Raw genomic sequence first — 20,105 nt, 5'->3', positions numbered from 1 at the left:
CACAGGATCCTAGACCCGGGATCTGCAGGAAGCAGCAGATGCTGGGGTCACGATGGGTGGGGTATGTGTTTTGTGTTCCTTGCCCGCGCCAGCGCAGCTCCCAGTGTCCCATAGAGGGCGGATGCTCGGGAAGCGCACTCTGGCCCCGCGCCACTCGCCCAAGTGAGCCGCCCAGGCGTCTGAGGGGAAAAGCGACCACTCTGGGGCACTGCGAGCCGGCGTCCTTCTCGTGCCTTCTATACCCGGGAGCGCCTGGCAGGCAGCACCTCTCCCACGCGCCCAGGGCTCGGGGCGTTGGGCTGGGGGCGGGGCGGGGAGGGGGCGGGGGCCGGCGGCCACGTGGCCTCGCAGGAATGCGCGGGCGCGAGGGCCGGGCGCATCCAAGGAACGGGCAGGAATGCGGGCCAGTGGGCACCAGACACGGCCCGCTCTGGCCAATCACAGCGAGGTGGGCGGGGCTTCCCCCGGAGGGCGGGGTGGGAGCGCATCGCGGGCGGGGCGCGCGGGGGGCGCCGGACAACTGGCGGACGCAGACGGCGGATGGCGCCCGGCCCCTTGGTGAGTGAGCACGGCGACCCCCACTTTCCCCAGGCCGCTTGCACGGGCTACTTCTTTGCTTTAAAAGTTGCACTTTTGCCCAGCTCCCCCAAAGTAGCTAAACCCCACCCAGAGTTTGCGGGACCCGCGCACACAGTGTCACAGATGGCAGCGAATAGTCACCCCCATCCCCCAACACACACACAAGTTCACCGCTGTTCCTGACACAGGGCAGCAAGGAACTCCCAACTTCAGTTTTGGTTGTCCCCAAATCTGGTTGGTATTCCTCTCTCTAGGCCCTACACGACCCTCCTGCCAGACTTAGCAGTGTCTCTGGAGACAGGGTAGCAAGAAACACCCCCTAAAGTGCAGGTGGCCCCTAGGCACAGACAGAAGCAGGCGGACTCTCAACATTGAGGTGTCCCCAGGGCATCGTGCAGTCCTCTGTCCCTAGACACAGGTAATGAGAAGCCCCTCCCCCCCAACTTCAGTGGGTGTTTCTAAGACACAGCAGTGAGCAGCCTTCTAACTTCAGTGAATGTCCCTAGCATCATGAATGTCCATAGCCTGAGGAGAAAGTCCTGGGGGATGTGCAGTAGTGACTTCCAGTGTGTGGCCTGGAGATTTGGGGTGAATTCACGGGGTGCTGGAATTGCCTGGGGAAAGTCAGACTGGGACGTTTGAAGGCGAATGCTTAGGATCCTAAGGTCCCCGTTAGAGCGAAGGTGACTGCTTTTGGTTTTGTCACCCACCATTGCTCAATAATCGAGATCTTGGTCTGATGTGCAGTAAATAAAAGCAGGTGGCTGGGCCTGGGACGCTCTGTGGGACCCCGTGCTTTGAACGCAGAAGGGTAAATGTTTGAGCTAATAATGAGTTTGTCAGTTCCCAGAGGGCAGTAGGTGTGCTCGGTGTGGACTCAGTTACAGCTTTTGCTGGAGGAAGAGGTTCTTGTGAACTCATAGGGCAGAAATCTTTTTTTCTTTCCTTTGGCTGGGACACACTCTAAGCTGTGTCGCAGTGTTTAGAATCTGAGCAAGGAACAGTGTCACTGCTAGGTGACTTTTTTCTTTTTTCCCCTTTTTTTCTTGATAGAATCTAGGTCCTTGCACATGCTGGTAACTACTGCTGAACACCTTGTATGGCAAATGCTCTACTGCTGAGCTACCCCCACAGCCTATTAAAAATACCCCCACGTACTATTAAAAATCTGTCTTGGCACTTGAAGGCCTGAGTTAGGAGAGGATCTTGAGTCTTCATATTAACGAGGAGCCGGGGTTGGGGTGTGACTCAGAGGTAGAACACTTGCCCGGCAGGCAGCAGGCTGCATTTGATCCCAAGGAAGTGCCAAATAAATAAATACACAGATAAAGCTGTGATGGATGGCTAAATGAGAATGCCTCCTCAGGGGGAGAAGTCTTGGTTCCTAGTTGGTGATGCTGTTTGGGTGGCTTTAGGAGGAATGAATGGTCTTGAAGCAGGACCTGTGTCCTTTGAGGTGTCAGAGCCACACCCCATTCCGAGTATATTCTCTTTGCTGCGTGCTTGTGAACCAGGTGTGAGCGCTCAGCTGTCTCCTCTAGCTCCCACACCCGCTGCCTTGCTCCCCTCAGTGATGATGGTGGACTTCCATTCCTCAGGAACCAGCTGCCCAAATACACCGTTCCTTCTACAGGCTGCCTTGGTCATGGTGGTTTATCACAGCAATAATAAAGTAACTAACACCATACATATCTCAAAGACCTGTTTTCCCAAAAAACTAACTTTTGCTAGGAAAGATTCTTGAGATTTAACTCAGCATTAACAGCTTTCTCTCACCTCATTGGCTTCCGTGTCAAGCACAAGTTACCGTGTGCGAAGTCGCTGTCCAGAGTTAGTGGTTCGTGATTTCTCAGAGGGAAGGGTTGCTGTGTTTGGTGATGCCCATCATTCGCCTCACCATACAGACCGGTTACTGACCAAGGAATTCGCTACCGAGGAACTGCTTGCTTGACGTGAAGTTAGTTATTGGGAATAACTTTTTTTTTTATGTCGTGGTGCTTGCACAAGCTCTGCTACTAAGCTACCCCCAGCCCTCTTTGTCTTCCAGCATTTGGTTCTTGTAGATTCATCAACGATATTTATCCGACTACCTCTTGTTGTTCTGATGTGCTTCTCCTTCTGGTGAGGCTAGAAGCAAGCACTGGGAGGTTATAAATGGAGTAGTTCTGGGTGGGGAGGACTGTGTGCCTGGGCCCTGGGTTACCTGATGGAGTCACTCCTAGCCCTATGGCTGTCTGCTCTTGGCACACTGCCCCGGGAAGATAAAAACGCTCTCTCCCAGAAAGTGTTCTGTGTTCACCAGAGGCCAGTGACAATCCAGCAGCCGTGGCTGTTGTCATCTGTGGATAATAGTGTAAGCCATTCTCGTAATTGGAGGAAAGCCCTGTTGTATAATACATCATTCTTTAATTGCACGGCTCAGAATCCTAAGTACACAATGGAAGGCTGTGTCTAGAGATCTGGAGATAGTCAGAGCATTTTTTTTTTCAGTTTTTCGAGACAGGGTTTCTCTGTGTAACAGTCCTGACTGTCTTGGAACTCACTTTGTAGCCCAAGCTGGTCTTGAACTCACTGAGATCCGCCTGCCTCTGCCTCTTAGTGCTGGGATTAAAGGCATGTGCCACCACCGCCCGGCAAGTCCGAGCATATTGACATCCATTCCTGAGTACAGTTTGCTTGAGTGACGAGGTAAACAGGCAAGGCTGTGTTAGACACAGTGTGCTACACTGTTAATTATTGTCAGGGCAGGGCTGCAGCTCTTGCTAGCTGCGCTCTCTGGAGATGCGATTTGGGGACAGACAGTACATCGGGGTGGGTATTCAAGGACAGACAGCTTGGAAGGGTCTGAAAGAAACTGAGAATCGGTGTCAGATGGTCCAGGAGTATATCTGTGAACAGGTAGCAAGGTGGTGGCCTTAGTTGAGACCTGGGCTGCAGCCTCTGGAGAGAGGCAACATCTATAGGAACAGTGTGCCTGCCGTCAGCCCCTTCCCTGAGTGCACCCTCTGCAGGGCCTTCTGCTCTACCCCATTGTCCTGGCCTCCGACAGTCCTGAATGCTGGCTTTGGCCCCTTTCTGTATGTGAGTTTTCAAATCTTGATTCTGAAACGAAGCAGTGATTTTTCCTAGTGCTGCTGTCAGTCTCTTTCCAGCTTCACCGTTTCTTGCTTTTCCTTGTGTCACCGTAATGCACGCCTGCCAGTAGAAGGTGGGGTCTGTGGTTGCTAGATTTTGAAAAGACAATGGGGAAGAGGTAAAATGCTTTTCAAAAGTTATTAGGTTTAATGTTTCTGCCTTCCATCTGTCACCTTTTGATATGGGAAGTGATTTGGGCTGTAAAATACAAAAGTGTGCAAAACCAGGCACGGGGCACATGCTCACAATCACAGCGCAGAGGAGGCTCAGGCAGGCCAGTGTTGAGTTTGAGACTAGCTTCGGCTGCATACCAAACTTTGTCTTCAATCTAGCGGGGAACTGTGACGGTCATGTGAAGGGTCTTGTAGGGGAAGCCATGGACAAGCGTGCCTAGTGGGTCGAGAGTGTGGGTCTTCCATATGGCGATGGCCCGGGTGAGTCAGTGTCCTGCAGAGGAATGAGGTGCTGGTTGGTCCAGGCCAGGCTACAGTCCTCAGGAGGGGTGGACATGTGGGCCTGATATGTGACAACAGGAGCAAGAGGGACTGAAGCCCTGGACCTCTCCATGGCTCACTGCAGAGAACCGGCTCTTATCACTGGGCCCGCTATCCTGAAGGTGTGGGTTGCCTTAGACACTGAGGCTGTTTTCCATTGTGGGCGTGGCTGGTGGGTGTTGTCAAGCTTCTCCTGAACCTGTGGCACCTTTTGCAGTGCTGGGGATTGAACCCAGGGCCTTGCACATGCTGGATGAGTGTCCTACCACTGAGCCACAGCTCCATCCTGAGGTCATTTCTTTCCAAAGAAAGCCTTGTGGACATTTGCCTTGAGATACAGCACTAAAGAGAAAACTCTAGAGTCATTTGTATACATGATGGCATCATGTCTCAATGGTGTGGATAATTAAGACTATAAGGCATTCAGGCACAATGCTCACAGGTGGCCTGCAAGCATTCGTGAGGTAGAGACAGGAAGATCACTTCAGATTTGAGGTCACCAGGAACTGTTAGTGAATTCTAGGTCAGCTGGGCTACAGTGTGAAACCCTTTTTGATATAAACAAAACAAGATAAAAGGAGAAAAGACAAGAGAGAAGCCAAGGAAACAGGTGTGTGTGTTTGGGGTTTTTTGGTGTCTTTCTTCTTCCCTCCCTCCCTCCCTCCCTCCCTTCCTTCCTCCCTTCCTCCCTTCCTCCCTCCCTTCCTCCCTCCCTTTCTCCCTCCTTCCCTCCCTCCCTCCCTCCCTCCCTCCCTTCTTCCCTCCCTTCCTCCCTCCCTTTCTCCCTCCTTCCCTCCCTCCCTCTCTCCCTCTCTCCTTCCAGGGAATGCTAGGGCTTGTGCCCACCAGCCAGGTCCTATGGCTCCTTACTGTTTCATTCTATTGTTCTATTTTTTAAAAGGGAAAACGGAGTCATGATTTCAGTTTGGTTTCTGGTTTTCTTTATAGACTAGAAGCATAATGAGTTGAAGTGCTCTTCAGTGCTCATCTCCTTAGTTGTAAGCTCAGGATTGAAGGCCCAGTCTTTGGAGAGGATAAATGATCTGGTGTCAGCATGGTGAGGCAGTAGGCTGATCTGCAAGGCCAGGCCTTGTGTCATACAGTGGTGTTTCCACTTGGCTCCTTACGGCCATGGTGAGGACCAAGTGTGGACATGCCCAGGGGATTTTACAGCTGAGTGACTATCTCCAAAAGCCTGGGTTTGTGTATGAGAACCCATGGAGTGTGTCACCGCGCTGTGTGGGCCTAAGTCTGACTGGGTCAGGGGTCGCATGGGTCAGATGCTGTTAAGGCCTGCAGAGATAGCCTTTCTCTGTAGACTTGGCCGGTTTGCTTCTTGGCATTGGCCAGCCTCTGTCTTTAGAAGAGATAAGGACATTGATTGATGGTTTCCTGTGAAGCATTTGGCTCAACGGGGTGGAAGCTGCTCACAGTGAGCAGGGTGGGAGAGCACAGTTGGGCACCGCCAGCTCCATCAAGGAATGGAGTGGGAGAACTCAGGTGGGCACCGCCAGCTGCATCAGAGGGGCAGTGGGAGAGCTCAGTTGGGTACAGCCAGCTCCATCAGAGAACAGTGGGTGCTGTTCTATGGAGCATTGTGGGAGAGGGCATCTCTGAAGGCGTGGTTCTGTGCTGTGTAGAGCAGGCCACTTTCAGTCAGAACCAAAGACTGAACTCTCACATTTGGTTCTGAGAATATCAGAGGGACACAGTTCTCCATTGACAGCCCAGACTCACGAGTCTGAGGCAGAAGAGTGTGCTGTAGAGCCCGGGGCTCTGGCTGGGCCAGGCAGGTCCTCTGCTGTTAGAATAGCGTCTAGACATGCAGGGCTCTGGGTGATTTCATAGGAAGGAATGAGAGGTGCAGTGTTTTGCCAGGCAACGAAAGCAGTTGGGAAAATAATCATAGGTCCTTGAAGAGAGGAAGCGAGATTGATGTTGTCCAGGATGTGTGGTCTCCTCGGCGGTTCTCTGTGGAGGTGGGAGGGCTGTTTCTGCAAAGCATCCCTTCCGCCCTCCATTGTGTCTAGACAGAAGGTCAGCAGAGGGCAGGACTCCCTGTGAGACCACAGGGAAGGGGACAAGCCTGCCTGGATTTACCTGTCACCTGGGGAGATTTCCAGTTCCACACCAAGGATGTTTTGCAGATAGCTCGTCTTCATTGTCCTTGGTGAGCACCCCTTTTTAAATTTTTTTTCGTGCAATATATTTTGATCATGAAGTCTGTAAGACAAAAAACAAACAACAAAACAAAATGAAACATAAAGCAAAAACAAACAAACAAACAGACAAACCATAGAGTTTGTATCGGCCAACTACTTCTGGGCACAGAGCCAACCCTGGAGTGCAGTTAGTTGATACACCCAGGCCTCTCCTCTGGAAAAAACTGTCTTTTCCCTTGGCCAGCAGCTCTCAGTTGCAAATCCCTGCTCGGTTAGGTGTGGAACCCGTGTCTTCTACCCTTCTGTGTACTTGCTGCTCAGTTAGGTGTGGGACCCGTGTCTGCTACCCCTCTGAGTACTGGGACCCCGTCTGACTTGAACCTGTGCAGGCCTCTGTGAATTCATATATACACACACCACTGTTGTTGTGTCTGGATGAGGCCGTTGCTTTGGAGACAGACTGACGACTGTGGACGCTGGAGTAATAACTGTGTAGGGTAAGAGTAACTGAAAGCCAGGACGGTCATTAAGCAGATCTGTCCATATTTTCACAGGACGGCATTGATCCTGCAGGGAAGAAGGGGAAGGCAAGACGGACCATTCTGAGTTGGTCAGAGTCACTGATCAGGTGTGGGTAGTGCTGGCCAGTAGTCAGCCAGCTTTGGGAAGATGGGAGATTGGAATGACAAGCTTTGCTCATGGATTTGAACCTAGGTCTAAGAGAAAGAGGAATTGGGGATGACCCCGGGGTTCTGTCTATTGAGAGAGGAAGAAGCCAGTAGGGGGACCAGTTGCCCAGGCTTAGATTGGAGTTGTCTGTTGACTACTACCCTGAGCCATGGAGTGGGCAGCTCCCTTCAGTGTCGTTGTGGTCTTAGGCATGTAGCTGGTCCTAAAGCTGCAGGTCACTGAAATCACTTTGGGCCTCAGAGAGTTAGAAGGGAGGGTAGAGAGTGTGGCCAGAGCCATAACTCAGAGAAGCATGCAGGAAAGGGTACATGGAGCTGCTGATCCATGGAGGTAGCATCAGGTGACCAGGAACAGGTTGTTGACGGCCAAAGAGACAGTGTCTGAATGTTGGCAGCTGGCTTGTGGAGAGAGGAGAGTGGAGAAAGCCTCTTTTCCAGAGGGTTCTGTGTCCACACAGCCTGTTTCCTCCACAGGGGCAGAAGGAGCAGAGGAAGGGTATCCCAAGCTTGATTCCTGCTTATGGATGGTGGTGCAGACCCATAGGAGAACCACAAGAGAGGACACATTCCTCGGGGTGCAGGGTGTGTCCTACCACCAGCCTGTGTAACGTGGGGCATCCTTCTAACTTGCTCCACGGTTGAACTGGAGGGGCAGGGCAGAAACAGGGTGGTCTTAATCCATACATGGGATCCCCGGCCTCCTACCAACGGCCCCCAGAGGGGCAGCAGGTCCTCAGGCTACACATGAGGCTGAGTCTCCACAGGCAATGGAGGAGAGTGGACATTACTACAAGGCCATCTGCAGGGTCACCTATGGCCTCACAAGGTGCAGCTAGGGTCTGAAGCTCAGTTTCGGCCTCTACCACATATGGGCCTCCTCTCTGATCACCAGCCACACAGACTTCCTTGGGGGTGCTGCTGTCCTTTGGCTAGCCTCCTCCCTGACCCCATGCAGACCTCATCCTCTTACCATACAGGGATCCCTTTGTTCTAAAAGGCCCACCATGTCCCGAACTGGAACTCCATGCTGTCCACTCCTGAGTCACAGCATCCACCCTCCCCTTATCTTCAGCCTTCTCAGTCTGGCGGGTTTCTTCCCACAGTGCTGGGTGGCCGACTTCTAGGGAACTGTCTTGGCTCCCCGGCTTGGGCAGCACTGCCCACCTGTCCTTGCTCTCTCTCCTCCCGTTATGGAAGTCTTGGGCCTAGTGGACTGAGCCTCTCCAGCCAGATAAGAGTCTCAATATGTGGCAATCAGGACACCCCCTCTTCTTGCTGGCTCCCCAACACGTAAGTGCGGAAACAGACCACAGCCCTGAATGTTTTCAGAAGTTTGCAGAATCATATGTGTGAAGTCACTGGGCTTGCCCACAGTCAGCAGCAACCTGGGGGAGCTTTCTCTGTCCCCCTTGCTCCCCTTCCTGTCCTCACTCCACTCCTTTGGGATGGTTTGCTTTGAATCCTGGCTTGTTCCCCTGTCAGGTCGTGAACTTCCCGTTTCTATTTCATACCTTCCTGGACTAGGCCTGCCAGGGACATTACAGGCCCAGGATAAGCAAGGACTGATGTTCTAAGGGCCTCACGTGAGTGCCAGAGAAAGGCTTGTCCACAGAGGCTACCCAGGCAGCCTGTGTGCACGTAGACTGTCAGTTCAGGTGGTCAGAGCTCATCTTCTGCGAGAGACATTCTGTCAGCTGTGGTCACAATCTGGTCATGCATCAGGGCGCCCAGGCTGCGAGACAGATGCCAAGGGAAGGTACTATTTGCTGGTAAAGCACCATCCTGGTGCGCTGATCTTCAAGTTCAATGGGATCTAGCCTGGATGCCTCTTCCTTTTTGACTCTACCTCCTTTGGGAGCCTGTGGGGACTCTGCAGAACGTGCATTGCTGAATTCAGCGAAAGAAACAATGCAGGTCAGTCAGCAGCATGGCTCAGGTGCAAGCGGGGCTGTGCGTGCAGCTCCTTACTCTGCCCTCTTGGGTGTGGGCTCTTGTGAGGGCAGTAGGCATCAGGAGGTGGCTGTAATGGCTGATCTGGGCTCTTTGAGCAACATGGCTGGCTGAGCCCTGAAGGATATTTGAGAGTCATCCCTTGGAACTGGGCCAGGATGTCCTGGGAACACAGTGGATGCAGAGGCCTGAGGCAGCCTTGGGGACCTTTGCATAGCCTTCAGCAGTCAAGACACAGATTGGCAGGGAGCCTTTCTGGTGGGTGCATTGGTCGGTGGCTTTCTCCTGTGTGCCGAGGCTGTCTCCTCAGACCATGTCCACCAGCTGTACCCTTCTAGCCGTGGTCTAACCTTCACCCCTTCTTGATGGGTGTCCACTTCCCCTGGAGCATGTCCAGTGTCGTGTCTCATCAGCCTTTGAATAGGGCCTTGTTCTTAGGAATTACTGAACACCTTATTTAATGTCAACAAGCCCAGGTGAGTTCCTACCCAAGAATGCATAGCCATGGACTCAGGCCGGGAACAGAAAAGGGCAGCAGGGGCGGGGGTGAGATAGGCTGTGCCGTGAAAGCAGGAGTACAGTTTGCAAGACAAGAGAGGATTATGCGGAAAGCACATGGTGTGGAGAAAGGCAGCAGCAGTGCTGATGGCTGGATCAGTGGGCAGTGCCAGCCATGTGAATGGGCAGTGCTGATAGCTGGGTCAGTGGGCAGTGCAAGCCATGTGAACGGGCAGTGCTGATGGTGGGGCCATTGACTGGTACTGACTGGGTCAGTGAACAGTGTTGGCTGCAGGACTTGCAGGCTGCTTTTCTTTATCTGAGCAGTTGCAGGTGGTTTGATTTGGCCCTCAGGGACTGTTGGGACGCGAGCTTGCTGACAGCTGGGGACTGGCTGCTGCCAGCAGTGCTGACCAGCCTAGCAGGGAGACAGGACACTGTTTAAGCGTGTTTTAAATATCCATAAAGCCCATGCAGCGAGCTCTAGAAAATGTCTGCAAGTGAGCATTCGGGCTGAGAGTGCAGCCCTGCACACAGTGTGCCTGCAAGTGTGTGCCTTTCTCAGACAAAGTCCCAGCAGGTAAGGAACAACTTGGCTTGCTTCCAGGAAGGGTGTTTGCCACCTGCCCCTGGTTACCTCATAGACCAGCAGAGTGAGCGCAGAGATGCAGAGAACCAGAGCAGGGTGGCTTTGCTCTTCTGTAGCGCGCCCAGGCACTGCTGCCTGTTCTGGTTTCTAGCTGGCCTCTGTCTCTGTGATGACATCAGCCTGGGGTTATCTCATGACACTTTGAGTGGTGCCCAGTGACCGCGCTCCCTTTGGTCCCCGCCTTTCTGGGCTGTAGAGTTCGAAAGTTCTTACTGATTGCTCTCATCTCAGATCATCTCGTCTGCTCGGCCAGGCCGTGAGGCTGTGAAGGGCATGTCTCAGAGCTAGGTCTGTGTTCACAGAATACAGCTCTCTGCGTTCATTCTTTCATGGGACCAGCTGAGTCTTCAGCAGCCCGAGTCTCAGTAACCTAGACCAGCTTGGACTCCAGGAATCAAGGCAAAGATGAGGTCACATGAGTTCTGGGAGATGGCACTGCTCATTCCAGTAGCCATGTGTTCTTCTTGGGAAGGTGGCCTGGATGTGGACATCCTCCACCTCCCAGTGAGTCTTATATAGCTGTGTCCCCTGCTTCCTGTGGCTTCCCAGCACTTACCAGGAGGAAGGCCTCCCATAAATCCCTTTGTTCTTTCAGTTGAAACCCTTGGGTGTCCTGCAGGTATTAGTTGGGGTGATGGGTGGAGGAGGGGCAGGCCTGGATGAGAACATCAACTACAGATGTTGCCTAGGAAGGCAGCAGTGTGCATGTGTGTGCCCTGCCGAGGTGCCTCACGCTGAGATGTGCACTTGCCACCTGCATGGCGTGTCTCACCCCTACAGTCCTTCTGAGAGAGGTTCTGTCACCTCTCATGGGTTCCACAAAGGTCTGGGTACTTGCCAGATCTTGTTGGCAGACAAAGGGCTTTGGCTTCTATCCTAGGCTCTGGACTTTCGGGCTGTACCCCAAACAATTGCCCTCATTATAGCCCTGGTGTATTTTTCAGACCTCCAAGTGTCTTCATGTGAAATAGAAGGCCTGCTCAGAGCTGTGGTGCTGTCAATGCTAAGACAGTCAGGCCTGGCTGTGACTCACGGCGTGTGTGACAGAGAGAGCCAGCACTGGAAGTGCTGTGTGCTGGTGGGGTGATATGAGTCTTAGAGCTGAGACAATAGGTGCCCACTGAAGAGGCCTAGTCACTCAGGTGGGCATCTGAGCAGCTTCTGGTGCCCATGAGGGCAGGATGGAGCCACATGGCCAGAGTTGCATGGGGGGAATGCAAGAGGCTTATATCAGCGAGCACATGCAAGGCTGGCAGACAGAAACTCTGGGTACTGGCAGATGATGGACTTGGCATGAGCAGGCAGCTCGTCTTCATGAGAACATGGTTTGGCCTTCTGGAAGTGCCAAAGTCAACACCAAGCCTGCTAATTGGGATGAAAGAATTTGCTGGGCTGGTTTGGCGTCTTTGATGTTGTGAGGTGCAAATCATTGCCTGCTCCCTCCTTGTCTTTGGGCAGCAAGTATGTGGAGAGCCCGTGGCTGAAGAGGTGGGGGTGCCACTCACTGGGCATTGCATCCACCTGCCTGACTCAGGAACAGAAGCCTAAGAAGAAGGTCTCAGAGCAGTTTGCTTTTCTTCCTGCTGTTCTGGTAGAATCTAGGGAGAGTGTTGAGTGATTCCAAGGGGGATCCAGGGCTGGAGTGGAGCTGTCCCAGGTGGGATCCAGGGCTGGTATGGAGTGGTCCCAGGTGGGATCCAGGGCTGGTATGGAGCGGTCCCAGGCAGGATCCAGGGCTGGAGTGGAGTTTTCTCAGGCAGGATCCAGGGCTAGAGTTGAGATTTCTGAAGCAGGATCTAGGACTCGTGTGGAGGCGGGATCCAGGGTACATGTGGAGCCGTCCCTGTAAACCTAGGATGGGTATTGAGTGGTTTGGTGTGGGTCAGACTACCCTTCTTGCAAGATACTGGTTCTCAAATTCAGTTTTTCTAATGGATGTAGAGAATGAAGCCTAGAAAGCAGACAGGGCAGAAGAGCAGCCTTTGGAGCTTGACCCTGCTGACTGCAGAGGTAGTTAAGAAAATGTCATTGTTGTGCCTGATGAGGAACAGGTTTTACAAAGAAGCCATTGTCAGCACAAAAACCCCAGCTCTCACCACAAAGGAAATACGAGATTATTCTGGAGCCAAACATGGATGACTGGCTGGGAGCAGATTCACGTCCCTGTGTGGTGGCAGTTTCCGAAAGTGTTTATAGTAGCAACAAAGGGAGTTATGAGTAAAGGCACTTGAATACCTCAGGTAGGTGAGTTCCAGCAAAGCAGAGAAACCTGCTCTAGGCCTCTGGTGCTGTCCCATGACATTCTTAATCTTTGGGGTGACAGAGGTCAGTCAGTGTTCTGTTGTTGTGAAGAGACACCATGACCACAGCAACTCTTATAAGGAAAACATTTAATTGGGGCTGACTTACAGGTTTAGTCCGTTATCATCATGGTGGGAATCATGGTGGCATACAGGCAGACACGGTGCTGGAGAAGTAGCCGAGAGTTCTACATCTGGACGGGCAGGCAGCAGGAAGAGTGAGTGACTCTGGGCCTGGCTTGAGCTTCTGAAGCATCAGAGTCCAGCCTCCATACCACACTTCCTCCAGCAAGGCCACACCTACTCCAGCAAGGCCACACTTCCTCCAGCAAGGCCACACCTACTCCAGCAAGGCCACACCTACTCCAGCAAGGCCACACCTACTCCAGCAAGGCCACACCTTCAATAAAATAAAGCCTTTTTGTTATTTTGTTTTTGGTTTTCAAGACAGGGTTTCTCTGTGTGGTTATGGAGCCTGTCCTGGAACTCGCTTTGTAGATCAGGCTGCCTCTGATCATTCAAGCCAGCACAGGGTCTGTTCTATTTTTAGCAGTCACAAGGATGGTAGATCACACAGTGAGGTGGGGTGCAACAAATGGCTGTTTGGGGGCTAAGATACCCAAAGATAATTGGACTCTGGACTTGGAGTCTTCCAGCTCTCCACAGTCATTGATGTTCTGGTCAGTAAGCAGCTCTGCAAAGTATTGAATGTAGTTGTTGCAGCTTTCCCCCTGGGAACTTCAATTAGCACTGCTAAGGTTTAATTGAAGGAAGAGGAGAAACTGTTTGGTTTCTGTGTTGACCTCTCCCCTCAGAACACGGTATGAAATCTAGCTCAGACCTGCTGCCGTGTTGGATGAGAGACTCTGGCTAGGGCCTCAGGTTCCCAAACAAATTCCTGGCTGCAGTTCAAGGTGACGTCCTGTGCACTGAGAACCCTTTGTTTTGCTCTGGATTGTCCCTTCTAGGGAGATTTGCAAGTATTTGCAACTAACAGATGGTGAGTTCTGTCATTACAGCTGGGAGTGACCGTGACCTCTTTCCTTGTTGCAGGTTGTTTCTAGAAAGCCCTGACTGGCATCTCCTGGGAAGGTTTTTTAATGCCAACTTGATGGACAATGTTTCTGCTTGCAGGGGCTCCTGTCCCCTGATCCTGACCAAGCGTGGAGAAAGGAGGTGAGGCTGAGCATGGACCAAGGAGAACCTTCACCTCCTGCACCTGCAGGTAGGGATCCTCCTTCTTAGAGGTGCCCCTCGATCCCACAGTCCTCGGGGTTCTGAGGACTCCAGCTTCCAGAATCACTAAGTTGCTACTACTTGGTATGGGGCAAGAAAGAGAAGGTTCGTATTGTGCTATAGATGGGGCCTGAGCTTTGATCTTTGACCCTGTGGCACAGCAGTGTACCTAGTGAGCTACCTGTCTGTGTTCCAGCATGTGACCTGTCTTCAGCATCTTGGATTCCATGAGGTTTCTTTTGTCTGATCCAGTGCGGGTCGTTCCTGAGGTGGTGTGTAGTCCACATTTGTCAATGAGCTCTGCCTTCCCATCTTGCTCCCGCAGGAACTGGCAATCTCTTGAGTACTGCGGGTGGATTGGGGCAGTGTTCTTCCTGCTTCCTTCCCCTGTGGGCTCCTCAAAGGATAAATCGGGCATCCTCTTCTATCTGCTCAGTTGATAGAGACAAAAGGAGGGGCCATTGGTTGGTTTCTTTTAAAGACTTGTCTGTCAGGGACGCTGGTACCCACCCTGCGGATGGAGAAGGAGGCGAGGTCTGAGGGCTAGGGTTAACTGTGGCTTACCATGAGGCAGCTTAGCCACATGAGGCTAGCCATTCCTCTGTGCATCAGTGCCCTGCAGGGGTGGGCTGAAAGGGCTTACATCTGTCGCACTGGCTCTGGCCCTCCTGTCCCACTCTGTTTGAGCCTATACGGTGACACATGGGGTCACAAAGAGCATGCACATAGCTGTTCCCAGGGAGACACTGTGAACTGGGTAGATGGGAGGTTCCAGTGCAGAGGCAGTGATACTGCCACCATAAGGGGCCTCCTGGGAGAGGGAAGGTTCAGACCAGCACACCTGCTGGGGTTTTCTCCGCCCAGGAAACATGGGCTGTGAAAACAAGTTCCAGCCCCTCTCTCCATGAGGATTTATAGGCACTAACGATTGCTAAGTGGGGAGAGAGGTTTGCTTTCTTTCAGTGGTATACATCCTAATGAAGCTCACTGGATCACAGAGAAGGAGAGAGGATGAAGGGAGGGAGAGAGGGTGGGAGGGAGGAAGGAAGGAAGGAAGAGAGAGAGAGAGAAAGAAAAATGGAAAAAAAAGAAAGGAAAGTACAAAGGAGGGGCCCTCTGTCATCAGGAGTGAGGAGACAGAGGATGATGGGAAGGGTGGGTATTCTGTGAAATGACCTTGACCAAAAACAGCTTCACTCTGTTCGGATCCTGGCAGTGAGGATGTGAGTCAAAAAACCTCTTACACGGGGGTTGGCAGGACCGCTACCGTCTTTTCAAGTTAAGTGCCAGGTGGACTCGGACTGCGCAGGCGGTACAGAAAATGGACCTCAGTGAGGTCTAGTGTAACACAGGGCCCCATTGCTTAGCTTTGTTTAAGGAACAGTGTGGGATGCAGCTGCGTGGATAGGAGGCATTACCTCTTCTAGACCTCCGAGGCCACTTCCAGAGCCATCCAGGCTCCTCGTCCTGGGATTCTGTTGCTGCCATGGGGGTCACTGAACATGTCCCCACTACTGATGGTCTTGGTTAGGCCAGTTTTACCCAGCTGTGCCTGCTTTTCGAGGCTGCAGGCCAGCATGGAGGGCTTGCCTTTCCATCAGCCGCACTTGGCTGCTGGAAGGGCCCCAGGCTGGGTGAGCAGTCCCCTCTCCTGGTATGCTTCCCTACAGGGGAGAAGCGCACAGCCCATGCTTGGGGAGTGGATAGCTCTCCACCCCAGGTCCAGCTGTCCTGTTTTGTCCTCTGTGCCTTCTTGCAGCCCGCTGCCCAAGCTCGCATGCCTTTCAGCTTTCAGCGTCCTGTTAGTTTTCCCTGGGATTGCTGGCTTTACACAGCCTTGCCACATCTGCCTTGGGGTGACCTGGGCAGACCCACTTGTCTGCTTTGCTTGTTCCTCGTTTTCTTTTGACTGCTTCAGTGCCTTAAATTTACCTGATTTACACGCCAATCTACATCATTAAGATCTGCTGGAGCCTCTCCGACCCAGTGTGAGGTTCAGCAAGGCCTGGGAAGCCCTGTGCTAGTCCCACGCCTTTGTAAACCCTGGCGTGAACACGGTCCTGTTTGTTCCGACACAGCCGCTCACGTGTCTCATTGCTCCAGCAATACTCACCCTTCTTGTCTCCCAGTCCCTGACACTCATGGGCTCCCCAGCTAGCAACCTCCAAGTGTTCCTAGCCCATGAGCCGTTCCACCAAGAACCAGTTTCCCTCATATTGCCTCGGGACACTCAACTTTTGTTTCAAGGAGGGATGAGGGTTTTATCCCTAGGTTTCTCTGCTTTCATAGCACCCAGCTTGATCCCATCCACCACCATGTCCCACGGCTTTGCAAGCCATGCTCTGAAAGGCTCCTAGCTTGAAAGTCTTTGTCGATTCAAGCAGTTCAGGTGCTGAATGTTGCCCGATTTTCATGGTGTCCTGCCTGTGCCATGATTAGGACTCCCATCAACAAAGATTTTCCTCTTCCTGTATCGAAAGTTACATTGGAGGGCTATTAGCACTTCTGTCTCAGTCTGTTTTGCTGTCTGAGTCTACCTCTGGACTCCTTAGATTTTGAACCCCGGGAAGAACTCTTCAGAAAAAGATCTTATTTGATAGACTATCTTTCCCTTCATCCTGCCATCTGCAGAAACCATATGCCTCCATCTTATCCCCTTTCCCCACTTCTCCTGTCAGTCAAAGGCTAGTGCAAAGGATGGCATCATCCTCACACCTCTCCCCACTTGAATTCTTCCATTACATGGCAGGTTCTCCCTGGCAGACAGCTCAGCCTCAGCCACGTCTCACTACCTCGGCAAGGGCTGCACCGCAGCTGCCCGGACTTGCCTGCGGTTCTCTTCTATACACGCTACCTACCGTTATGGATTACTGTATAATCTCTAATCCAGTAGCTGGTTTGGTGGGTGTCCCCACACTCATGTAGCAATTGTGGTTCGTCAAGGAGATACGCCGCCCCGTCTCTCAGAGGGGAAGACAGTGCTGGGTGGACTCTAGAGCAGTTCACACGCGGAGCAGGTGCTCTGCTGCTAAACTCAGCCGTCCTGAGAAGTGCGATGTGACATAAAATGTGTTTATCTCAGACACGCTTTCTTTCCCCACCCCCGCCAAAGGAGCCATCTGGAACCACTCTAATTGTGGGGTAAGCATTACGTGGCACTTTCCTTCACATGACACATGAGGTGTGTCATTGTGAATAGCAAGACCATGGACTTGTCCCATGGACGGGTGTCTCTTGGTAAATCAAATCCTTCTCTCCTCACGTTGTCGTAGCACGGCAAGAAGACCAGATTTTCTTGGAAGCTAAGCCACAGCACATTCTTCAGATGCGAGAGATGCTTTTTTCCTCTTCTCCTCTCCTCTCTTGTTTTTCTTTTTCCCCACCTTGCAGTGAAGTGGCTGCCAAGGGAAACCATAGCTCTGATCCAAAGTCCTGCTGCTGTCCCTAGTGATGCTGCCAGCCGCTTTGTCAGGCTCAGGTTCACTGCCTTTTCTGCTGCTTCTCCTGGGTTTTTCTTGCCCAGGGAGGTATAAATGCTGTCCTGGAAGCAAATCTCAGAGTTGTGATTCCTGTGATTTTAAACTCCAGAAAATGAGGTGAAGTGTGACACCAACAACAATGAAGAGGAGGAGGGGGAGCTGTTTGACTTTGACAGTGGAGATGAAGTCCCCGAGGCGGATCGGCAAGCCCCATCGGCCCACGGGGCCAGAGGCACTGAAGCAGTCCTTGCAGGCGAGAGCACCTGCCTCGCAGGTCAGTCACACAGCCACGCTGCCCTGGGTCCTGTAGGAGGCGTCCTGACCTCTCCGTGCCTATAGACTCTGATAGTTTCCATCCCTGTAACACAATCCCTGAGGTGAGGTTCGCGTGGGCTCACACTCGCACAGGGTCTGGGCCCGTAGCATAGGAGCAGACTAGAGCTCCTCACACTACGCACCCCAGAAGCAGAGCGAGACTCAGAGGAGAGCTGAGGAGGAGACAGGATAGCTCCTTCAAAGACACACGTGTACAACTCCGTTGACCCCCTCCCTCCAGCCGGGTTCCACCTTGTGCTATCCCATTCAGTTAGGAGCTCGTCCATGAGTTACCAAGGTCATTCACCCTCATCGTGCCACCTTCTGGGGAACCAAGCCTTCAGCCTGTGAGCCTGGGGTGCAGTGGGCTTCATGTGTAAATCATGACAAGAACGGTTTGGGGGGTCAGAGGAGTCTGGGTCTCCCTGGCCAGCTGAACGAGCTATATGCAGCTTTGGCTGTTTTTTTTTTCTTTTGTATCATTTCCCTTCAGTTTCTGTTCTTGTTGCTTTAATCCTCCTCTTGTAGTTTAGGGACAAAAGTCCACTATTTTCTAATGGATGTCATTGCCATTTTATCACTGTTCATAAGCCGGGATGGATTGCCTCTGGGAGTTGATGTTTTTCAAGTCTGGAGGTAGATCTGGGGCTTTTGCACGTTAGCCAGATAGATTGCTTAGATGCACCTGTGGCCACTATGGTTGAGGACCGGCTTCCCACTCCTTTATCCCCAGCCAAATCTCGCCATGTGGTTCTTTGACTCTTGCTGTTTGATACACTGTCCTGGGAGCCTCCGGGGAGAGTTTCCTCCAGCTCCCCATTCTACCCTGTACCACATGGGCCTGGGCCTCACAGCTTCCTGTGGTGATCTGGGAATACTGGGCGTCCTGACGTTGGTGATGGATGCAGGGTTCCCATGCACTTGCTGCAGCCACAGGGACCACGTCCATCCTTTCCGCCATGCTTGCTAACTAGTCTCCCTTTGCCCTCCAGGAAACGGAACTGGAGCCGAGCCAGCTCCCGAGGCTGAGCCTGCTCCCGAGGCTGAGCCTGCTCCCGAGGCTGAGCCCACGAAACTTGTGGTCCCAACAAGAGTGAACCCATATTCTGTCATTGACATCACACCATTCCAGGAGGACCAGCCACCATCTCCAGATGCCAGCATAGAAGAGGAAGGGGTGGGCCTGCGTGTGCCTACTGGTTACTCTGTGCCCGTGCCTTGTGGCTATGCTGTCCCGTCTAACCTGCCATTGCTGCTGCCTGCCTACTCCAGTCCCGTCATCATCCGAGCCGAGTCTGTAGAGGAGGAAGGTACGTGACCCACAGCCTCGTACAGTGACAGGGCACAGTGGTTAAGAGATCTGTGTCCAGTCTTTTCTTCCCCATCGTAGGTTATTGTCTGCACTGTTGGAAACTGAGCCCAAGCTAATCCCTCCTGTAACCGCCTGGGTGCAGTGAGGGGACAACTCGGAGGCGGCTGTGTGTTCTGGAACCTCTGGCCTCTGCACACCAGGGAGAGCTTATGTGGTCTTCACTCTAGAGCTGGCCCCGCCCTGCGCTCTCCATAACTTATCATCCCTGTCCTAAGTGTACGCGTGTCCTCAGAGTGGTCTCTAATCCTGTCTGTGGGTAAAGGGTCAGAAGACAAACATGTACACCTTGTCCCTAAGTTCTGGGACTTAGTGCTTATACAAAGCAAAATAAACAAGTAAATACATACATAAATAAAATAGATTGTTTAAAATCATGTCGATTTTTTTTAAATAAAGCACTTAAAATGGTGTTTAGTTATCCATTACTTTAAAATGATATAACCCCTCCCTCCAGAGTTTGAACTTGGAGCCTTGTGCGTGCTAGGCGAGTACTCTGCCAGTGAGCCACATCCACGGCCCTTTTTGACTTCTGATTTTGAGACCAGGTCTCACTAAGCTGCCCATGTTGCCTTGAGTTCACTCTATAGCCTAGATAGTCAAGAACTCATGATCCCCCTGCCTCAGCTGCCCTAAGTGGCTGTGCCACATGCCTGGCATATGTACTCATTTTCTTTGACTGCAAAGGCCCTCATTTTAGACAGCAGCTCCTCTGTTGGGAGGGAGGATGCACTACAGGTCATGGTCTAGCCTTAGCATTTATGGTCAATTTCCGCAGCAAACATTTCTCCTTAGAACTTTTTACTGTTTTCCAGTATTTAAAACCGAGTTTTCTTTGAAGATTGTTTTCTTGGTTATTAAAGATAAAAGGAAAGAACCCCTACTGAATTTTTCATGTAGCTGTAAATCAGAATTCTGCCTCTGAGCCCAAGACTGAGAAGAGTGTCTCACCTTGGGCATCCCGATGGTGTAGCTGGGAGAAGGAACTCTCAGCAGGAATGCCCTGGGGGGACTGAGTTCCCAGCTGCTGGCCTCTGGACAGCTGGTCCCCATGTCCTGCCCTAGAGGAGGGGCCTTCTGTGCTCTACAAACTTTCCTGGGGCCCGTATCCTCAAGTCCCCCCATCTTACCCAGCGCTGGCAGCCCAGCTGGAGCTCAGGCCTGACCACCTGGGGAGAGCTGGCCCTGGAGGAGAGGTCTGGGCGCTTCGGCCTTCTGCCGGCCAGAGAACTCAGGTGGCCCGCTTCCTG

At 52.4% G+C, this 20,105-nt stretch overlaps 1 protein-coding gene across 3 annotated transcripts in view; it reads left to right on the top strand.

Annotated features, from left to right (window-relative positions):
* The first annotated feature begins 482 nt into the window (after positions 1-482).
* Arhgef10 (Rho guanine nucleotide exchange factor 10) overlaps positions 483-20,105 on the top strand; it is an 85,008-nt gene continuing 65,385 nt past the window's right edge. For 2 of the 3 annotated variants that reach the window (XM_048456275.3, XM_048456273.3), the window contains exons 1-4: positions 507-558; positions 13,591-13,681; positions 17,281-17,445; positions 18,479-18,796. In XM_048456275.3, coding sequence (XP_048312232.3) covers positions 541-558; positions 13,591-13,681; positions 17,281-17,445; positions 18,479-18,796 — 592 coding nt within the window. In that variant the 5' untranslated portion in view covers positions 507-540. Of the gene's footprint in view, positions 559-13,509; positions 13,682-17,280; positions 17,446-18,478; positions 18,797-20,105 lie in introns of all 3 variants that reach the window. The other variant, XM_048456274.3, reaches the window with a different exon arrangement.

Source organism: Myodes glareolus, chromosome 23 (genome assembly GCF_982192425.1).
Source record: "Myodes glareolus chromosome 23, mMyoGla1.1, whole genome shotgun sequence".
NCBI lineage: Eukaryota > Metazoa > Chordata > Mammalia > Rodentia > Cricetidae > Myodes > Myodes glareolus.
Note: the sequence above shows the minus strand (reverse complement) of the source record. Positions and strands in the feature narration are given on the sequence as shown.